The sequence below is a fragment of the Pristis pectinata genome, chromosome 20, assembly GCF_009764475.1.
Source record: "Pristis pectinata isolate sPriPec2 chromosome 20, sPriPec2.1.pri, whole genome shotgun sequence".
NCBI classification, from domain to species: domain Eukaryota; kingdom Metazoa; phylum Chordata; class Chondrichthyes; order Rhinopristiformes; family Pristidae; genus Pristis; species Pristis pectinata.
In genome coordinates this window covers 35,326,596-35,347,555 of record NC_067424.1, presented here as the reverse complement: position 1 = coordinate 35,347,555, position 20,960 = coordinate 35,326,596, and the positions used below count along the sequence as shown (strand labels likewise).

Genomic DNA, 20,960 nt, shown 5'->3' with positions numbered 1-20,960 from the left:
GTCCTCCTGCTCTGCGTTTCACAACTCCCACATTCCTCAAATTCTGAGAGGTTTAGATAGGGTAGACAATCAAAGTCTTTTTCCCAGGGTGGAAATGTCAAATATAAGCGGGCATAGCTTTAAGGTGAGAGCGGGAAAGTTTAAAGGAGATTTTTCACACAGATTAGTGGGTGTCTGGAACCTGCTGCCCGGCAAAGTGGTAGAAGCAGAAGCGATAGTGGTGTTAGAGAGGCATTTAGACTGACACATGAATAGGCAGGGAACGTAGGCCATGTGCAGGCAGATGTGTATTTAAGTTGGCATTATGGTCAGCACAGATATTGTGGGCTGAAGGACATGTTCCCGTGCTGTACTGTTTTATTTTCTATGATTACTCAGTTGGTGTTTTCTTCCTCAGTGTTGAGGAGACATACATCTCCTCTGTAAGGAAGGAGTTTGTACGTTCTCCCCGTGTCTGCGTGGGTTTCCTCCGGGTGCTCCGGTTTCCTCCCACATTCCAAAGACGTACGGGTCAGGAAGTTGTGGGCGTGCTATGTTGGCGCCGGAAACATGGCGACACTTGCGGGCTGCCCCCAGAACACTCTACGCAAAAGATACATTTCACTGTGTGTTTTGATGTACACGTGACTAATAAAGATCTTATCTTATCAGGAGCAGCAAATGCAGTATATTAACCACCTCTTTTCCTGAACGGCAGGGAGGGAGATGGAAAAGGGCAACTATTGCATGAGGAGAAATATTGATAATAGAACTTCAAAAAATAAAATAGAGAGTACTAAGCAACCAGAAGAGCAGAAGGAAAAAATATTAAAACATTTAATAGAGTCAAAGATAAATATATAAAAAAAAGAAACAAGGAATGAGCAAAGATGCATTTTACTGTGTGTTTTGATGTACATGTGACACCAAATAAAAAGGGAAACAGAAAAACTAAGAGTAGGGAAAGAGATGTGTATTGGATACACAGAGAGCAGGGAGACAAGAGGACAGAAGTGGGGAAAGAGACAGTAGAAAGGCAGAATTAGAGCTGGCAGGTTGTTGTTGATATCAGCCGCAGGAGGGATTCACTTCACCACAATCTGTAACCTCACGGTCTGGCCCTACTCTTAATATCAAGCTGGAAAATGAACTCTGGTTCAATTGCAGGAACGGCAATGGATTACCCAAAAATGAGATGGCAATGCGGTGAAGCTAGAAACAGACCCATCTATCTGCTAACAGCCTGGAGCAACGTTCTACAGACAGAGCGGAAACAAAAATGTTAAAAACACTCAACTGGTCAGGCAGCATCTGTGGAAAGAGAAACCATTAATGTTTCAGGCGAAAGAACCCTAGTCAGAATTGGAGAACATACCCTACAGGGCACTGCTTTTTCTGACAGGAGGTCATTGACCTGAAGCACTAACTCTGTTTCTCTTCCCACATCTGCTGCCTGACCCGCTGAGTGTTTCCAGCAGTTTCTATTTTTGTTTCAGATTTCCAGCATCTGCAGCATTTGGAACATAGAACGTAGAACGTTACAGCACAGTACAGGCCCTTCGGCCCACAACGTTCTGTCCTGCTTTAAGATCTATCTAACCCTTCCCTCCCACATCGCCCCCCATTTTTCTATCATTCATGTGCCATTTTGTTCTTCATTTTCAGGCAGAGGTAAATGATTTTACAACCAATAGATCAGGTTTGCAATCCTGCCACCTGCAGTCATGGAGTTATACAGCATAGAAACAGGCTCTTCGGCCCATCTTGTCCATGCCAACCTAGGTGCCTTCCTGAGCCAGTCCCATTTGCCTGTGTCTGGCCCATATCCCTCCAAACCTTTCCTATCCATGCACCTGTCCAAATGCCCTTTAAATGTTGTAATTGTACCCACGTCTACCACTTCCTCTGGCAGCTCGTTCCATATACCCACCACCCTCTGTATGGAAAAACTTGCCCCTCAGGTCCCCTTTAAATCCTTCCCTCTCACCTTAAGCCTATGCCCTCTAGTTTTATACTCCCCTACCCTGGGGAGAAGACTGTGACCGTCCACCCCTATATTTTATAAGCCTCTATAAAGTCACCCCTCAGCCTCCAGGGAAAACAGTCAGCCTATCCAGTCTCTCCCTAGAACTCAAACCCTCCACCAGCAGTAACATCCTTGTGAACCTTTTCTGCATCTTTTCAGCTTAATGACGTCCTTCCTACAGCTGGGCGACCAGAACCGCACACGTGAATGTCGGTGGACTACAAAACAGCTCATGAGAGGAAGAGGTGAATGAATGACTGGCATTAAAACAGAAGCAGGTGTAATTATCTTTTGCTGGAGCTGCTCTGTGGATGATCCTCGGTAAACAGTTTTCAGCCCTTCGGTTACTGCACGAGATATCAAGAAATGGCTGAGAGCACTGGATACAACAAAGGCTGTGGACCAGACCACACCTTGGGTGTGTTGCTGAAGACTTCTGATCCAGAACCAGCTGTAACTCCAGTGAAGCTGTCCCAGTACAGTTTGCGATGATGCAGGGAGTTACCCAGCTGTACATTTTCATAAATTCCATCTGCAGTCAGTGATTAACAAAAATTAAGGAATGAGTCATCAACAGCGCTGTCAAACCGCAATTGCCACCAATCTGAGCAGTTGTTAACGGAATTGATCAACAAATGACCAACAGGGCAGCATTCAACAAAGGCTGGCTAGAATGCAGCACAGTGGTACAGCGGGTAGAGCCGCTGCCTCTCAGCACCGGAGACCCGGGTTCAATCCTGACCTCGGGCGCTGTCTGTGTGGAGTTTGCACGTTCTCCCTGTGACCTCATGGGTTTCCTCCGAGTGCTCCGGCTTCTTCCCACATCCCAAAGACGTAAGGAATAGTATCGTAATTGGCCTTTGTAAGTTCTCCCTAGTGCTTAGGTGAGGGGTAGAATCTGGAGGGAGTTGATGAGAATGTGGGGAGAATAAAATGGGATTAATGTAGATTAGTGTAAATGGATGGTTGGCGCGGACTCGATGGGCCAAAGGACCTGTTTCCATGTTGTCTTTCTCTCTGACTCTTTGACACTAAAATACAGTGGGAAACTCTTCACTAGGAGCCAACTCCAACACAAAGAACATGGGTGTAGTTCTTCAGAGGTCAATAATGTCATCCCAGATTTCAGTCAGTGTCCCAGGCTCAGACACCAGCTCCTTTGGTGATGATTGCTCGATGTTCAATTCCACTCGTTCACTCTTTCCACTAACGGCACAATGTGGCTGCTGTGCTTGCTGTCTAGAAGATGCACTGTGGTAACTTACCAAGGCTACTTTAACAGCTTCTAAACCCAGGAGCATTCCCAACAAGAAGCATACCAGCAGTGACGATTTGTCAGCTGCTGGCTCCCCTCCAATGCACACACCGTCTGGATTTGGAAATATATTGCGATCCATTCATATTATGACCAAAAATCCTGGCCACCCTGCAGCACTGTTGAAATACATTCACCACATGGACTACATAGGTCAAAGAAGGCAGCTGACTACGTAGTCTTCTCAAGGGCAATTAGCTTAGGCATTTAAATGCAGGCCCAATGATACCAACATCATATACATAGTTACTTTGGAATCTAAAATGTATTTTCTAAATTCATAAGATAAGATTTCTTTATTAGTCACATGTACAGTGAAACGCACAGTGAAATGCATCTTTTGCGTAGAGTGTTCTGGGGGGCAGCCCATAAGTGTCACCACGCTTCCGGTGCCAACATAGCATGCCCACAACTTCCTAACCTGTACATCTTTGGAATGTGGGAGGAAACCGGAGCGCCCGGAGGAAACCCACGCAGTCATGGGGAGAATGTACAAACTCCTTACTGACAGCGGCCGGAGTTGAACACAGGTCACTGGGACTGTAAAACATTATGCTAACCGCTACACTACCGTGACACTTGTTGGGAGGGATGGTCAATACTAGAGAAAATATTGATCCAGACCGTCCAGTGTGGCTCTGGACTTAGTCTCACTTCAACGAGCTGTGGTCATGTCAAGGTGGATTGACTCTGTCATCCTTCAGTGTTTTGTACCCATCAGCCTAGTGAATTCAGACCCTCACTGTTCACAAGGAAGGCACACCAGTGTCTTTACTTTCTTAGAAGGTTAAGGAGGTTCAGCTTGTCATCGAACATTCCAACAAATGTACTGTTGAAAGTATCCTGTCTGGTTTCATCGTGGTCCAGTACAGCAATTCGAATGTGCAGGAACACAAGAAGCTGCAGAGAGTAGTGGACTCAGCCGAATACATCACGGGCACATCCCTCCCCACCAACTGAAGTATCTACAGGAAGCGCTGCCTTAAGAAGGCAACATCTATCATTAAAGATCCCCACCACCTGAGCCATGCCATCTTCTCACAGCTACCATCAGGCAGGAGGTACAGAAGCCTGAAGTCCCACACCACCAGGTTCAGGAACAGCTACTTCCCTTCAACCATTCGGTTCCTGAACCAACTGACACATCCCTAATCACTCACCTCGGTATAATAACACTATGACCACTTTGCACTATAATGGAACTTTTTTTTTGTTCTAATTGTGTTCTTCCTTGTACAATTTATGTTTTTCTTGTGAATGTTGTGTCTCTGATGCTATGTGGCTGTGATGCTGCTGCAACGACTTTGACTTTGAGACCACGCTGGCTGCGAAGGCTCGTGTGCACAGAAGGTGAGCACAGAGATAATATTCAGGGCCACAGTCAGTGAAGTATGGGCTCTGGAGCCCATACTAACAGTTATCCTTTGAAAGGTATCCCACCTTAGTGAAACAAAGTCTTCCCGCACAGATCTCCAGTAAAACCATTGCGTTAGTGAGAAGCTCAGGGGAGCAGAAGATCTTCTGTTGTACCATAGTGGGGTAGCACATCTCCCAGCCCCAGGGACCGGGTTCAATCCTGACTTCTGCTTCTCCCTGTGACTGTGCCAGTTTTTCCCTGGTGCTCTAGTTTTCTCCCACATCCCAAGGATGTGCTGGTGGTTTAACTGGCTGCTGTCGATTGCCCCCAGCACAGGTAAAGATGCAAAGAGATTCAAAGGGGAATGGATGAACGTGTGAGGAAGGAAAGGTTACAGGGAAACGAGAGGGTGAATGGAACTGATGGGATGGTTCTGAGGGGGCCCAATGGGCCTCCATGTCAATGATAATCAGATCTCTCTCACTTCCTCGATCTTCCCCTCAGGATGAGAGAAAACACACACATAATTGACATTAGTGAGAGGCATTTTCACAGAGATTCATACAGCATGGAAACAGGCCCTTCAGCCCAACTCGTCCATGCTGACCGAGATGCCTTTCTAAACTATCCCTATTTGCCTGCGTTTGGCCCATATCCCTCTAAACCTTTCCCGTCCATGTAGCTGACCAAACTCTTCCTACACGCTCTCCCTTTGACCTTTCTCCACAGTTTTTCCAAAAGTAAAAAAGGTTAAAGCAGTTGGAGAGCAAAAATATAATTCTGGGAGGAATCGAAATTAAGCCAGCTAACTCAATCCAGGCTAAATGTCTTTTCTACTGAAAAGTAATGGATGTGGAGCGACCAAACTGAGGTGCTTAAAGCTGTGAAAGGTTTTGAAGGAGTGGACTGGTGGGGTGGTTGCACTTCAGAGCTGAGTAAGACCAGGAGTGGTTGATATGAACCAGTTATTTGGAATACAGAAGCATGTCTTTGCCTGTGGTTTGTGAACATGTGGAATCTACTATTACGGGGACTTGTTGAGGCAAATGACACTTAAGCGGGGTCCGCCGCCAGTACTAGGGAGGGAGGAATGGAGATTTTTACAGGTGGAGACAGATGAAAAAAGACAGGAGAGCCTTGGACCCAAAATGTAACTCTGTTTCCCTCCGCAGATGCTGCCTGACCTGCTGGGTTTTTCCAGTGCTTTTGGTTTTATCTCAGGTTTCCAGCATCTGCAGCTTGTTGATTTTCAAGGACAAGAGGAGGCTTGAGTGGAGCAGGAACGCCAAGATGGATGAGTTGGGCCAAATAGCCTGTCTCCGTGTGTTCCTTGATCGCTCATCCCCTACACTTCCCCTGTGATCCCCCTAACCACCACCAACAACAACATCCAATCTCCCCCTGATCTTCTCCCTTTCTGTCAACTATCCCCATCCTCTACCCCTTTCTACCTTCTACTGCCTCGAATGCTGTATCCCTTCCAGAATTAACTCAGTTCCCTTCTCTGTTAGCCTCTCTTCCCTTGCCACTTTCATTCTCCCTATCACCCAATGATCTCCTTAACCATCTTCTATGATTTCCCCACCCTTTGCAATTATTTTCCTCATGACCTCTCAACATTTTAATCCCTTTGCAATGTCCCTTCCCTTCTCCAACCAGTTACTTCCTTGTTACCTCACTTCCCCTAGAAACACTGACTCCTTTACCTCTGGCCACTCTCCCCACCCATGATCTCTCTTTCTCTGGTCATTTACTTACTCTGCCCCAGCCCCATGAACTTTATTTCCTTTCACTATGACCTCTCTGCAATCCCTGTTCCTTCACAGTGAAATCCATTCATTCCATGGGACCCCATATCCTCACAATCTCTTTACCACTGGTGATCTCCCATCCCCATGAACTGCAGTCTCCCCTTAGCCTCTACAGTCTCTCTGCAGTCCCCCTTCCCTTTAACACTATCTTCCCTACCCCTGCAGTCTCCTTTCCTACACAACTTTTCCCTCACCATCTCCCTTCCACCCACCATCTCTCATTCCCCTTTTCACCTGAATCCCTGATCTGGACGTCTTCCCTTCCCAAGCTCCAATATTTATTCCTACTGGTTCTCAAGTTCCAGAGAGTGACCCCACATGCTCCTGACTGTTGGCTGGATGGGAAACCATTGCCCCTGCTACCTATAAAGTTCCATCCCCAAATATACAACTCCCACGGATGGAATGGCAGATAGACTGGCCTTAAGCACAAAATAACATAAGAAACAGAAGGGTTTTCTGACTCTTGTGCCAGCTTACCTCAGTACCACTTCCCTGTACTGGATTCACTTAATACCCAAAAGCCTATCGCTCTCCATCTTGGAAGTATTTGTGACGGAGCTATCTCAACCTTCTTAGATAGAGAATTCCAAAGACTCACTACTCCATGGGTAAAGAAATTTCCTCCCATCTCTGTCCTGAATGACCAATCTCTTATTTTGAGATGGTCTTAGATACCTCAGCCATGGGAAAACATCATCATGGGAACCACTTTGTTAAGCCTTTTAAGAATTTTATATATTTCAATGACATTTCCTCTCCTTCTAAACTTTAGAGAGTATAGACCCAATCTGTTTAATTTCTCCTCAGAAGACAATCCGCCCTAAATCAGGAACCAATCTGGTGAGTTTTGTTACAGTCCTACCATTACAAATATATCCTTCCTTGAACATGGAGGTCAAGACTGAATTCAAAATTCCCAATGTGATCTCACCAGGGCCATATATAATTGTAAGAGAGTGTCTTGTAATAAATGATCTTGTATTAAGACCAATGTTGCCTTCCTAATTCCTTGCTTTATCTAATTATCAGTAAATTGTGTACAAGGACACACAGTTCCCTCAGAACAACAACATTTTGCAGCTTCTCCCCATTTAAAAAATATTCTGCTTTTTATTTTTTCCACCAAAGTGGATGATCTCACATTTTCCCACATGTTCTTGCTCATTCGCTTACTCTCTAACGTCCGTCTCCCAAAGTTTCTCAGCATCCTGCTCACAGCCCACACTGCCATCCAACCGTCCATCATCAGCAGGTTGGATATATTGCACTTGATACCTTTAAGTCATTGTTATAGATTGTAAACACCTATGGTAACAGCAGCACACCACTATTCACAGCCTTCTAAATGGACAATGACCCATTTATTCTTTCTGAACACATTCCACAGTATTGCCCCCAATACTGTGCTCTAATTTTCTTTCATTACCTTTTGGTTGTCACCTTATCAAACACCTTCTGAAAATCCAAATACATCACATCCACCAGTCCCCTCTTACCCATTCTGCTGGTTACAACCTTAAAAGGCTCCTAAAAAATTTGTCAAATGTGGTTTCTCTTTCTTAAATCTGTGTTGATGTAATTAATCCTAATGTGACCAAACTAGTGGGCAACAGTCTACAGCAAATAAAACTTAGTTCCTAGGCAAAAGGAATCTTATGATACAATGTACAGCAGCAAACAGTCTACAGAGTCTATTTCAAACAAGTCTCAGTGCTGTACAAAAAGCCACTGGCTGAAGCAAATTCTCCTGATAAAAGCAGAGTAATTTTTTTAATCCAGTTAAAGCTCGGTAATACAATATAAATTATATGTGTAAAATTTAACCACAATCACTTCCAACTGTGTTGTCTGCTGGTGTCATTCTTGATAGGATAACAACATCACTGAACTTAGCCATAAACAAGTAACTTGAAGTACTGTGTGCATTTCTGGACACCCAGCCATAGGAAAGATGTCATTAAGCTGGAAAACATCACAGAAAAGACTCACGAGGATGTTATTGGGGTCGGAGGGGTTGAGTAATGAGGAGAGGCTGTATAGGCTGGGGCTACTTTCCCTGGAGGGTAGGAGGCTGAGGGGTGACCTTATAGACGTTTATAAAATCACGAGGGGCATAGATAAGGTGGATGGTCACTGTCTTTCTCCCAGGGTAGGGGAATCTAAAACCCGAGGACATAGATTTAAACTGGGAAGCGAAAGATTTAACAGGGACCTGGGGGGGACAACCTTCTCACACAGAGGGTGACGGGCTGCCAGAAGAAGTGGTACAATTACAATGGTTAAAAAACATTTAGACAGGTGCATGGATAGGAAAGGGTTAGAGGGATATGGGCCAAACACAGGCAGATGGAATGAGCTTGGATAGACTTCTTGGTTGGCATGGATGAGTTAGGCCTGTTGCATAGCTCTGTGACTCTATGACTCTTAAGGGAAGTACATAGATCAAGGAGCAAGTCATTAAGCAGGCAGATTGTTTCAACACCGAATAAATTGCTTTCCAAAGGAATGGGATAATCTGTCTTTAATATTTACCACTGCATTGGTGTGTATAGCTAACTGTATTTGGTTGCAACAACCACTGATTGGCATGGTATTACAGGTTGAAACTCTGCAGTCCGGTGTCCTATGGTCCAACAACTCCAGCATGGTTTGAATCCAGTGCCGTTAGTTTGCAGAGTAACCACCAAGGTGACGTATAAGCAGTGCCAAGCTCCAAGTGTGTTTATATTTGTAGCCCAAATTTATTTTCTTTTTTAAGCTTTATTATATATACAAATGTTTCAACAGCATTAAGTATAAATGAAAGTACAGTACAGTTTTTCAAACATAAGATTTCACAAAACATATGATTTCACAAAATCATAAAAACTATTTCAGACAGCGTTAATAGTTTTATTTCCAGTTTTGAGCTTTATTCTACTTTATATGCATAGCAATAAATATGCAATTAGCAAACCTAGAGATTAGGCATATGTTTATGTAGGGAGTTCTTGGGTGAACTTTCGTGATCTGGCATTTTCTGTGGTCCCAGTGGAGGCAGAATAGAGAGATTCAACCTGTAGCTGTTTCATCAAAATGGGAATTAGCCATTTCAAAGGATTTTGAAGTCATCATTACATATCACATCCCAACTGGACCCATTGAACAGGAACTATAGTGCACGATTGATTGGCTGACACTGTGAACACACTGGGTTAACCATCGAGTGAAGCTGTGGAAATTTGGAAAACAGAACTCAGCTAAATTCTAATGACCCCCATGATCTTGGTTCAAGCATAGCCCTGTGTTATACCTAGGATTCTTTGCAATCAGTTAAAAAAAATTCACCGTGGTTACTGTGTCAAAGTTGAGAAAAGGGGGCATTCAACCTGTCGGGGCTATTTGTTCTAAAAAATCTCTCATCTCGACATCCAATCGCATTCTGAGAGTCATGCCGCTGGCAGCCTGATGTTGATTGGCTGCTGCAACATGGACCTTTTCACTCATTGACTTTGATTCATAGAGCTACAGTGTGAGTCAGCTTCAGAGACACAGCCCCGTGTTGCCATGTCACACCAGCTGCAGGCTTGGACCTTTTGCCTCTTGTTACCTTGCACTGGGGGTGGGTGGGTGAGGCACCTATCACTGCATTTGAACAAACAACATTAATTCAATGAAGGTGTTCAACTTAAAATAGTGCCCTCAAGATGAACAAAAGGAATTTGGAAGAACCAAAACCTAATACAAACTTAGTCACAGAGGATCCTGGTAAGACATGGCAGGTCAGGCAGCATCTGTGGAGGGAGTAGCAGAGTTCATGTTTCAGGTAAATGAGTTTTCTTCCACCTGAAACATTAACTCTGTTTCTCTGTCCACAGAAGCTGCCTGGCCCATTGAGAGTTTCTAGCTTCTTTTGCTTTTGTTTCAGATTTCCAGCACTTCCAGACAAATTTAATAGGCAAGGTTTATTCTCAGGGTGGTCAGACTGAGCTGCCAACTCTGCTTTGATGCCTTCATCATATGACCTCCCATTTCCAATGACCTCACCCCATTAACCAGGCGGGAGTGCTCAAGTAAGGGATAATATACATTTTCAACACTCCTACTGGGTCGCACATAACCTCACTGTGAGTTTAATCTTTAATTTCTGGAAATCCCAAGACAATCCCTCAGGATTAGCAACAGAGCTGGGAATCTCCTGTTTATCAGGCAAGCACCATCCCAATCAGTGAGAAACATCAACCTCACAAATCCAGGCCGACTTGCAGATTGCAGGAAAGAATAGACTTTCCCAGCACAATTACTGGGCAATCCCAATGCACTCCACAGTTAGTGAGGCACTCTAGATCTGGTTGCAATGGTGGATTGAACCAGCATCCAAACCATGCCATCTGTATGCATTCCATTGGTTAGACAGAGTGGTGCAGCTCCTGAACTGAAAGCTGCTCCCTTGTGGGAATGGTCATTTGTGGACAAGTTACAATCAGCCCACTATCAAGGGTAGAGATTAATGGCTCAGCCTGGGATTTGTTTTCCTCCATAATCAGGGAGGTAAACTATTAGAATGGCCAGCTAAGTAAGAATTCACTCCAATAAAGGCAACTGGGCCGATCATTCAGAAGAATAAAAAGGAGAAATATTCTTTGAAAAATAAGGTTGGAAATGGTGAATTGAAGCAAAGTAATCTGGGACACAAACCTACAAATTATTAAATGAAGCAAGTTAATGAAGTTTATTTCTAGTCTGATAAACATGAAGAGCAGGGACGTTATAGTACACGTATCAAATTTTAGATAGACTTCACTTGGAGTTTTGGGAACAGTTCTGGTCTCCATATTATAAATTAAGAATATTCCATAGAGGATGAAAAATTCATGTACAAGGATGAATCGATGGGTTATAACCTTCCTGGAAGACTGATCAAAGGGTTATTTGCTCTAGAAAATAGAAGTCTGAGATCTGACCAAAAGGAGCTTTGAGTTTATAGAAAGATTTAATAGCTTAGGGAAGAAGATTCCAAATGCGAGGGAATTTAAATCCAGGAAATGTTAGCAGGGAATGTGTCATGAAGAATGGTGGTACTTGTCAGCAGAGGTGAACAGATGCATTTAAGGGGAAGCTTGAGAAATGAGAGAGAAAGGACTAGGAGGATGTATTATCGAGATGAAGAAGGAAAGGACAACTGTTGAGGATGCATTCTGACATGGCCATGTCACTCCATGAAATGTTAAGTCTTCTGTGGGAAGATCCAGGGGCCTGCCCATGGCTCTTCCAAGCTGTGATATAGAATTGCGAAGCCCTTTCTTCTAGAGCAGTCTATTTGATTGGAGAATGGCTCCATGCAGAGGTGCGAGGGAGAGAATGAGAGGTGATGTACATGCACTGGATGGGTGGAACCAGTGCAGGGCTTGTGTAGATGGACCTGGTTTGCATGGTTGAACCTTGCACCATCCATTCATTGACAGCAGCAGGAAACAGACAAAGTCCAAGTCTTCAGAAGAGCAGAACCCACAATCGCAGATACATTTACAATCCCACAGGGCGGGGGCTTCCTCGCTGGGAGGGACGGCACTGGCTCACTCTCCGTATGACTTGTAGTTGTTACATATGTGGCAGTACAATGTCATGGCGAACGACATGCCGAGTACCTGAAGGCAGAGAAACGAAAACGTCAGACTGCTTCACCCTGTGGCCATGGTAGGAGGGATTGATCACCAGCCACCATTGGACCACTTGTCACTTTGGATATCAGCTGGGTCACCATTCACAGGAACAGAGGGACAGGCTATCCAGCCCTTTCAGTTGGTGCACTGTTCACAGGATGACAATGAAAGGAGTCAGCCATTCAGCCTATTGAACTGGGCTATCAATTACAGGATCAGAGCAACAGGAGTGGGCCATTCAGCCCATTGAGCTGGGCTATCAATTATAGGAACAGAGCAAGAGGAGTGGGTCACTCAGCCACTGAACTTGATTGAACTTTAATCAGGGATAGGTCTTGTTGGATTTTTCATTCAATTTGATCACATCAGATCTACTTATTTGCATTTGATCCCAATCCCTCATGATCAACAAAAAATCTATCACTCAGGTTTGGGAACGTCACTCATTGTGCAGGATACCTGCCTTTCACTTTGGTTGGAAGGGGAGAGGCGGGTGAGAGATGGTGGGGGTCAGGGCTGTAGAAGGGAATAGGTTACCAATATATATATGTTGGAAAAGATGTTTTCTGATCTCCCTTCTAAATGGCCTACCTCAAACTGAAGCGAGAGAGGGTGCGGAATTCACAACGATGTTGCTGGGACTGGAGGGTTTGAGTTATAAGGAGAGGCCGGATAGGTTGGGACTGTTTTCCCTGGAGCGAAGGACGCTGAGGGGTGACGTGATAGAGGTTATAAAATTATGTGGGGCATAGATAAGGTGAATGTTTTTTTTCCCCAGTCTAAAACTAGAGGGCGTAGTTTTAAGGTGAGAGGGGAAAGACTGAAAGGGGGCCTGAAGGGCAAGTTTTTCACACACAGTGGGTGTGTAAGTGGAATGAGCTGCTACAGGAAGCTGTAGAGGTGGGTACAATTACAACGTTTAAAAGGCATTTAGACAGGTACGTGGATAGGAAAGGTTTAGAGGGATATGGACCAAACATGGGCAAAAGCACTTGGCTCAGGTAGGCACATTGGTCGGCATGGACAAGTTGGCCCGAAGGGCCTGTTTCCGTGCTGTATAACTCCATGACTTTGCGAGGTTGTGACTTTTTTCATCCTGCCCTTCTACCCCCCACCACCCCCACCACCCCCCCCCCACCCCGCCACAAAAGGAAATCATTTCTCTCTCTTGCTCAGATCACGGTTCTGTCTAACTCAAGGGTCTAGATGCCAAGTGGTTTGACAAAATCACAATTTAAGCCTCTGAACCCTGGCATCAGTTTGGTTGTGTTTGCAAGTTTCTGCTGAGGGAAACGGGATAGGTATTGAACCATAGACAATTCACAACAGAGAAGGAGGCCATTTGGCCTGTCACGTCTGTGCCAGTCACAAAAGATCCACCTGACAGAATCCTGCTTTCCAGCATAAGGTTCACCAAGCTGCATTTTACAGCTCTTTTGGGGCACATCTAAGAACTATCATTGCACTACAACAGACTGTTTTTGTTTTGTTCTGATTGTGTTCTCTCTTGTATAGTTGTGTGTAATTTATGTTTAATTGATGTTTTTCTTGTGAATGCTGCATACCTGATCCTATGTGCCTGTGATGCTGCTGCAAGTAAGTTTTTCATTGTACCTGTGCACACATGTACTTGTGCATATAAGATAAGATTTCTTTATTAGATACATGTACATCAAAACACAGTGAAATGCATCGTATGCGTAGAGTGTTCTGGGGGGCTGCCCGCAAGTCTCGCCACGCTTCCGGTGCCAATGTAGCAATATGACAATAAACTTGGCTTTGACTTTGAAAGATCAGGGAATTAAGGGCTGTGGGGAACTGGCACAGAAGAGGAGAGGGGGCCTGGGGCAGAGCAGCCATGATCACATTGTATGACGGGGTGGGCTTGAAGGGCTGAATGGCCAACTCCTGCTATTCCCTTGTGTTCTTATGAAGGTTTTGCCTCTACCACCCTTGTAAGCAGTGAATTACAGATCCCTATCACCCTCGGGGTGAAAACACTTTCTTCATCTCGGTATGCAAGACATGTTTTTCACTGTACCTTGGTACAAGTGACAATAATAAACCAATACCAATACAAATACTAATCTAATCCTGAAATAGAGCACAAATGTAACGCCCGTCACCGGAAAGGCCAAAAGAAAATTGTGTTTTGTATAATGGGTTGTTTACACCTAAAATGTGTGACCTTAATGAGCTTGGGAAGGATTGCATAAAGCAGGAGATGCAAGGTTTTGAGTTCCTTCAGACTAACTTCAGTGAGCAGGCATTCCTGTCAACCAGGCTGCCTACATGATACTTAACCACTTCCAGTGATCATAGAACATAGAACAGTACAGCACAGAACAGGCCCTTCGGCCCACAATGTTGTGCCAATATAGCTATTCCCTCCTCCCTACAGAATGCCCGTATCCCTCCATTTTCCTCTCAAATCCGCGGCAGCTTTACCTGGACTATTGATACACAGATGACGGTGATTCCAATGATTAGAAAGTTTGACTCAAACCAGTCTCGGATCAGGCCGTAGCAACCCTGGGGATCAAAAGGGCAAGGATTTCAGAAGCTGTTTCTCAGCAAAATAAAGCAAATGTGAGTTGCCCTTTTTAAGGCGTCCATGTCTACAGCCCACTGAGATCAACCTCAGAGCCTAAAACACACCGGCACTCTCGCCTGCAATAATTCTACGTTATTTTGTCAGTGATAATTAACGTGCAACCTATGACCTGCGTTTTTCACTCACACTAAAACAAGGAGTGAACTGCCCTGTCACCAACCAAAGACAAATTTAAGCATCCTCACTGTGACACCAGTGTTTTATTGTTTGATCCTGCCTGCCAGGGTAGTCACTGCACTGTTGTATATCAGAGGACTTACACCAGCTTTTCAGTGCACAGATCAATGCAGTGATCTCTGCCTGAACAATGAGCCCACACCTCATTATGGCTAGGGCCACTCTCAGCAAAGGAACTGATCCATGGTTACCATTGGGAGTTGGGGGTAAGAGGGAGCCCCATGACACTTGCCCTGCCCCTTCTTCTAAATTCTATGGCAGTTCTGCTGGTTTCCATGGAGACATTCTGACATGCCTCCTAATGTCGCTAGTGGCAACGACACAGCCGCAGTGATCTCCACAAGGTTGCATTTTAACAAACCAAAATTGGCGGGAAATGTAATAGTGACTTTTATTAAAAGTCTTAAGATTGAAATCTATTTTCAACTCGTTGTACCTCCAATTTAACAATACAAACACCCCAACACCTCCATAATTTCTGAAGGATTGGAAAATGTTTTGAAAACATCCTTCAGCCCACACTCCTTATTTTAGCCCAGAGAACATGACGCTGCTCCATGCTCAGAAGAGTTCATTCGTTCATCTCACCTTGGTAAAATAGTTTCCGGAGTTGCAGGCTTTCTCTGGACAACAGGACTGGGGGATGTTACCCTTCCAGTCAGTGTAGTTCACAACACCACAGCACTGCAACTGAGAGGAGACAGAGAAAGGACAAAGTTACCCTTGTACAAAGAGCTGCACACTCATCAGTGTACAACATTCTCCTACGTATACAGTTGCATTCATTCTCACTTTCAAGCAAGGTCAATATTTCTGCCCATCGCTAGTTGGGCATAATTCGCAAGGATGTTGCCTGGACTGGAGGGCTTGAGTTACAAGGAGAGATTGGATAGGCTGGGACTGTCTTCCCTGGAGTGAAGGAGGCTGAGGGCTGACCTTATAAAATCATGGAGGGGCATGGATAAGGTGGATGGTCACAATCTTTTTCCCAGCGTATCTAAAACTAGAGGGCAGAGGTTTAAGGGAACAATCTAAAGGGGACCTGAGGGGCAAGGTTTTCACATGGAGGGTGGTGGGTATGTGGATGAACTGCCAGGGGAAGTGGTTGTGGTGGGTATAATTATAACATTGGAAAGACAGGTACATGGATAGGAAAAGTTTAACGAGATATGGGCCAAATGCAGGCAAATGGGATCAGCTCAGCTAGACATCTTGGTCGGCATGGACCAGTTGGGCTGAAGGGCCTGTTTCTGTGCTGTGTAACTCCAGGACTCCATAATTGCCACCTCTGGTTGAACGCATTCCTGGATGTTTTGTTAAATGCTGCCAAGCACCCGTCCTTGTGTTTTATCACCTTTCAGGACCACCTTCATGAAACCCTGCCTTCCCATAGCCAATGGAAGCTCCTAGGACAATCAGGCATGATTATTGGTTTGAGAAGGTATTGCTGGACCTCTGTAGAAGGTTTATAAGACTAAGAGACTTGGTTAGGCAACCTTAAGTTGGCAGTTCAGAGATATTTAGATTTGGGGCTAGATTCATTTATAGGTCAGGCTTGATAAGGATGAGGCACTTTCCTCCCTAAAGGGCAGCAATGAATCATCTGGGTGTTTATGACAATCTGGCTGTCTCATGGATTCCCTCTGGGAACTTCACAGCTTTGAGTAACAATGCTGATATTTCTTCTGCATCATCACTGATTTGGAACCTGGTGTTGGTTAAATATGGGGTGTGGGGGGAGTTTCCCTGTGGTTTCTCCCACTTTCAAAGTTTGGGGAAAATCACTGGGGAATTTATACCTACAGTGTACATTAAGGTTGGATCCCAGGGGATTGGCAGTCTGATTGTAAGGGGACAGTGCACATGTTGAAGCTGAGTGGGGTTATTAATGGATAATCAAACAGCATTTTCTCTTGTTCCAAAATAGTTCTAATGAACAAACAAATACGCTTTGGGTAACTGAAAAAATACTAATTTTAGTTTTATTAATGACATGTTTTTTCTCCTGAGGATTTTTACAGCAGATCAACTTACAATTCCTGAGTCTTCCTTAAGGGTTAGCCATCCTGGTCTGATCCCATGGCATTTTGCAGGGATCATTTTGGGGACCACTGTCTTAACCAATGATGAAGGTATCAGGTGGGCAACTCCACTGATGGACACAGTAGTTAACACTTTGATCAAAGTTAACTGACTTTAGATTGTTTTAGATCACTGGCCTTCATCAGTCAGGGCATTGAGTATAGGAGTTGGGAAGTTATATTGCAGTTATATAAGACACCGGTGAGGCCGCACTTGGAGTATTGTGCAGAGTTTTGGTCACCCTGTTATAGGAAAGATGTTATTAAACTAGAAAGAGTTCAGAAAAGATTTATCAGGATGTTGCCTGGACTCGGGGGCCTGAGTTACAAGGAGAGGTTGTGCAGACTAGGACTTTATTCCCTGGAACGTAGGAGATTGAGAGGTGACCTGATAGGGGTATATAAGATCATGAGGGGTATAGACAGGGTGTAAATGCATAGTCTTTTTCCCAGGGAGGGGGTGCTAAAAACAAGAGGGCATAGGTTTAAGATCAGAGGTGAGAGATTTAAAGGGGACATCAGGGGCAGCTTCTTCACACAAAGGGTGGTGTGTATTTGGAATGAGCTGCCAGAAATAGTGGTTGAGGGGGGCACATTAGTAACATTTAAAAGCCATCTAGATAAGTACATGGATAGGAGAGGTTTAGAGGGCAATGGGCCAAATGCTGGCAGATGGGACTAGCTCATTGGGCAACACAGTTGGCACAGACAAATTGGGCCTGTTTCCATGCTGTGTGACTCTATGACTCTTTATAATGGAGGTCCAGATATGGCTATTGCATGAGGTCCTTTTAACCAGGCAGATGCACTGTGAAGAACCTAGGTCCTGTGTATATGTCAACTTTGCACAATTTCCTCTCTTGTGGTAACAGCGCTTGGGCTTACGGTCACCAAGTAGTTCAGATCTATATCCCTGACATGTTAAGGCCACGGAGAGTTATTTGTAATGTTAGAGTTGCCAGTGTGAAACTTAACTCATGCACTCCTTTCTCTCTCCTCCTGACCCACCCAGGTCCTCTTGCACACCCCCTCCTCACCTGGAACCACCTGTCACTCAGCAGCTCCTGGCCCCATCCCTTCCCCTCACCCCTTTATACCGGCTACCTCCCCTTCACAGTCTGGATACAGGGTCTGGACCCGAAACCTCAACCAACCTTCTGCCTCCACAGATACTGCTCAACCCATAGCTTGCTCTTAACTCATCGAAGGGACAGACATGGTAAAATCCAGAACACAACATCCACTTTCTGGATCCCAAAAATGATGCAGAGGCCCAGAAACTTTTCTGCCCTGATTTTCTGGAGTTAAGGCAGTGTTACAGTCTCCCTCCTAATGTCACAAGAAGGCTCTCAGGATGTCATGGAATTCATTGGTGCCCGTCCCAGAACACTGGCCGGTGACCACTCTCTGTGACTCCATTCTGTTTCAGAAACCACAGACAAGGGGCTGAATCTCCTGTTAATCACACGGCTCTGCCCACGGAACGTGGCTGGTGAAAGAGTAACACCACAATAGGAGCTGCTGGTGAGCGTTGGCAAGGATTGGGTGGATGAGGGTGGGGGTTAGGCGTTGGAGCCAACCTGTGGGCAGGGGGGTGGCGGGAATGTGGGGGATGCAGAGGTTTCTGATGAGCCACACTGGAGGCAGCCTCCTCACGGTAGGCAGTTGCCGAGGAGGGCTCTGTGAAGGCAGTAGCAGCCATGCACGGTTCCTCTCAGCGTGGATCCAAAGGTCATGCTCATCAGAAGCGGAAGGCTCTTGGTCTGTGACCTGTGACGTGAACTGTTCCAAGTGGCATGCCTCAGCAGAGACAACGTGCGAGGGCCCTGCATCAAGGTCTTTAAGTGGTCCTTGACTCGCAGTGGGAGAGTAGTTTAGACAAACCTAGGTCCTGCACTGTTCTATCAGTGGAAGTCAGGGTCCCTGCTTAACCGCCATCTCAGGGACAGAAGTGGCAGCTCCACCCTCCAGTTCCACACCAACCATCGCCTGCCTTTGTGGCAGCTTCAGCTTACCCCTGCCTGGATTTTATCCCAAATTTCCTTCACTCCGCTGCTATTTGTGGTTTCCAGTTCCTCCAAGGCCCTTTTCATGTCGCTTTCAATGTAACTGTCTATCTGCAGAACAGAAACAAGATTGTTACGGGGACTTTCATCCCTTTCCTTGCATTCCATTTGCCACAATCTGCGTGAATTCAGGAATGATCATGCAGCTATAGTTCAACAGAGAGGTGAATGGGCAGTTACTAAGGCAGCTAGTGCCCAGAGAGGGGCAGAAATGGAGTGGTGTGTGTCAGAGCAAAGGGAACTGGGGGTCTGTGGAAGCTGATGGGGGTGGGAGGGAAAGTAATGGGGTGGGTCGGAGAGTGATGGGTCGGAGAGTGATGGGTCGGAGAGTGATGGGCCGGAGAGTGATTGGATGGAGAGTGATGGGTCGGAGAGTGATGGGTCGGAGAGTGATGGGTCGGAGAGTGATGGGTCGGAGAGTGATTGGATGGAGAGTGATGGACTGGGATGGAGAGTGATGGACTGGGATGGAGTGTAATGGACTGGGATGGAGAGTGATGGACTGTGATGGAGTGTAATGGACTGGGATGGAGAGTGATGGACTGGGATGGAGAGTGATGGACTGGGATGGAGTGTAATGGATTGGGATGGAGTGTAATGGACTGGGATGGAGAGTGATGGACTGGGATGGAGTGTAATGGACTGGGATGGAGAGTGATGGACTGGGATGCAGAGTGATGGACTGGGATGGAGTGTAATGGATTGGGATGGAGTGTAATGGACTGGGATGGAGAGTGATGGACTGGGATGGAGTGTAATGGACTGGGATGGAGAGTGATGGACTGGGATGGAGAGTGATGGACTGGGATGGAGTGTAATGGACTGGGATGGAGTGTGATGGACTGGGATGGAGTGTGATGGACTGGGATGGAGTGTAATGGACTGGGATGGAGAGTGATGGACTGGGATGGAGTGTAATGGACTGGGATGGAGAGTGATGGACTGGGATGGAGAGTGATGGACTGGGATGGAGTGTACTGGATTGGGATGGAGTGTAATGGACTGGGATGGAGAGTGATGGATTGGGATGGAGAGTGATGGACTGGGATGGAGAGTGATGGACTGGGATGGAGTGTAATGGACTGGGATGGAGTGTGATGGACTGGGATGGAGAGTGATGGACTGGGATGGAGAGTGATGGACTGGGATGGAGTGTAATGGACTGGGATGGAGAGTGATGGACTGGGATGGAGTGTGATGGACTGGGATGGAGAGTGATGGACTGGGATGGAGAGTGATGGACTGGGATGGAGTGTAATGGACTGGGATGGAGAGTGATGGACTGGGATGGAGAGTGATGGACTGGGATGGAGTGTAATGGACTGGGATGGAGTATGATGGAGTGGGATGGAGAGTGATGTACTGGGATGGAGAGTGATGGACTGGGATGGAGTGTAATGGACTGGGATGGAGAGTGATGGACTGGGATGGAGTGTAATGGACTGGGATGGAGTGTAATTGATTGGGATGGAGTGTAATGGACTGGGATGGAGAGTGATGGATTGGGATGGAGAGTGATGGACTGGGATGGAGTGTAATGGACTGGGATGGAGGGTGATGGACTGGGATGGAGTGTAATGGACTGGGATGGAGAGTAATGGACTGGGATGGAGTGTAATGGACTGGGATGGAGAGTGATGGACTGGGATGGAGTGTAATGGACTGGGATGGAGAGTGATGGACTGGGATGGAGAGTGATGGACTGGGATGGAGTGTGATGGACTGGGATGGAGTGTGATGGACTGGGATGGAGAGTGATGGACTGGAATGGAGAGTGATGGACTGGGATGGAGTGTAATGGACTGGGATGGAGAGTGATGGACTGGGATGGAGAGTGATGGACTGGACTGGGATGCAGAGTGATGCTGAGGTAATGAGGAGGGTGTCTG

At 45.8% G+C, this 20,960-nt stretch overlaps 1 protein-coding gene across 1 annotated transcript in view; it reads right to left on the bottom strand.

Moving 5' to 3' along the window:
• Positions 1–9,231: 9,231 nt before the first annotated feature.
• The window catches only part of LOC127580689 (leukocyte surface antigen CD53-like), a 36,212-nt gene continuing 24,483 nt past the window's right edge, over positions 9,232–20,960 (bottom strand). The window contains exons 5-8 of the mRNA XM_052034445.1: positions 19,021–19,122; positions 15,513–15,614; positions 14,582–14,665; positions 9,232–12,118 (exon numbers count right to left, since the gene is read on the bottom strand). Coding sequence (XP_051890405.1) covers positions 12,047–12,118; positions 14,582–14,665; positions 15,513–15,614; positions 19,021–19,122 — 360 coding nt within the window. The 3' untranslated portion in view covers positions 9,232–12,046. The remainder of the gene's footprint in view (positions 12,119–14,581; positions 14,666–15,512; positions 15,615–19,020; positions 19,123–20,960) is intronic.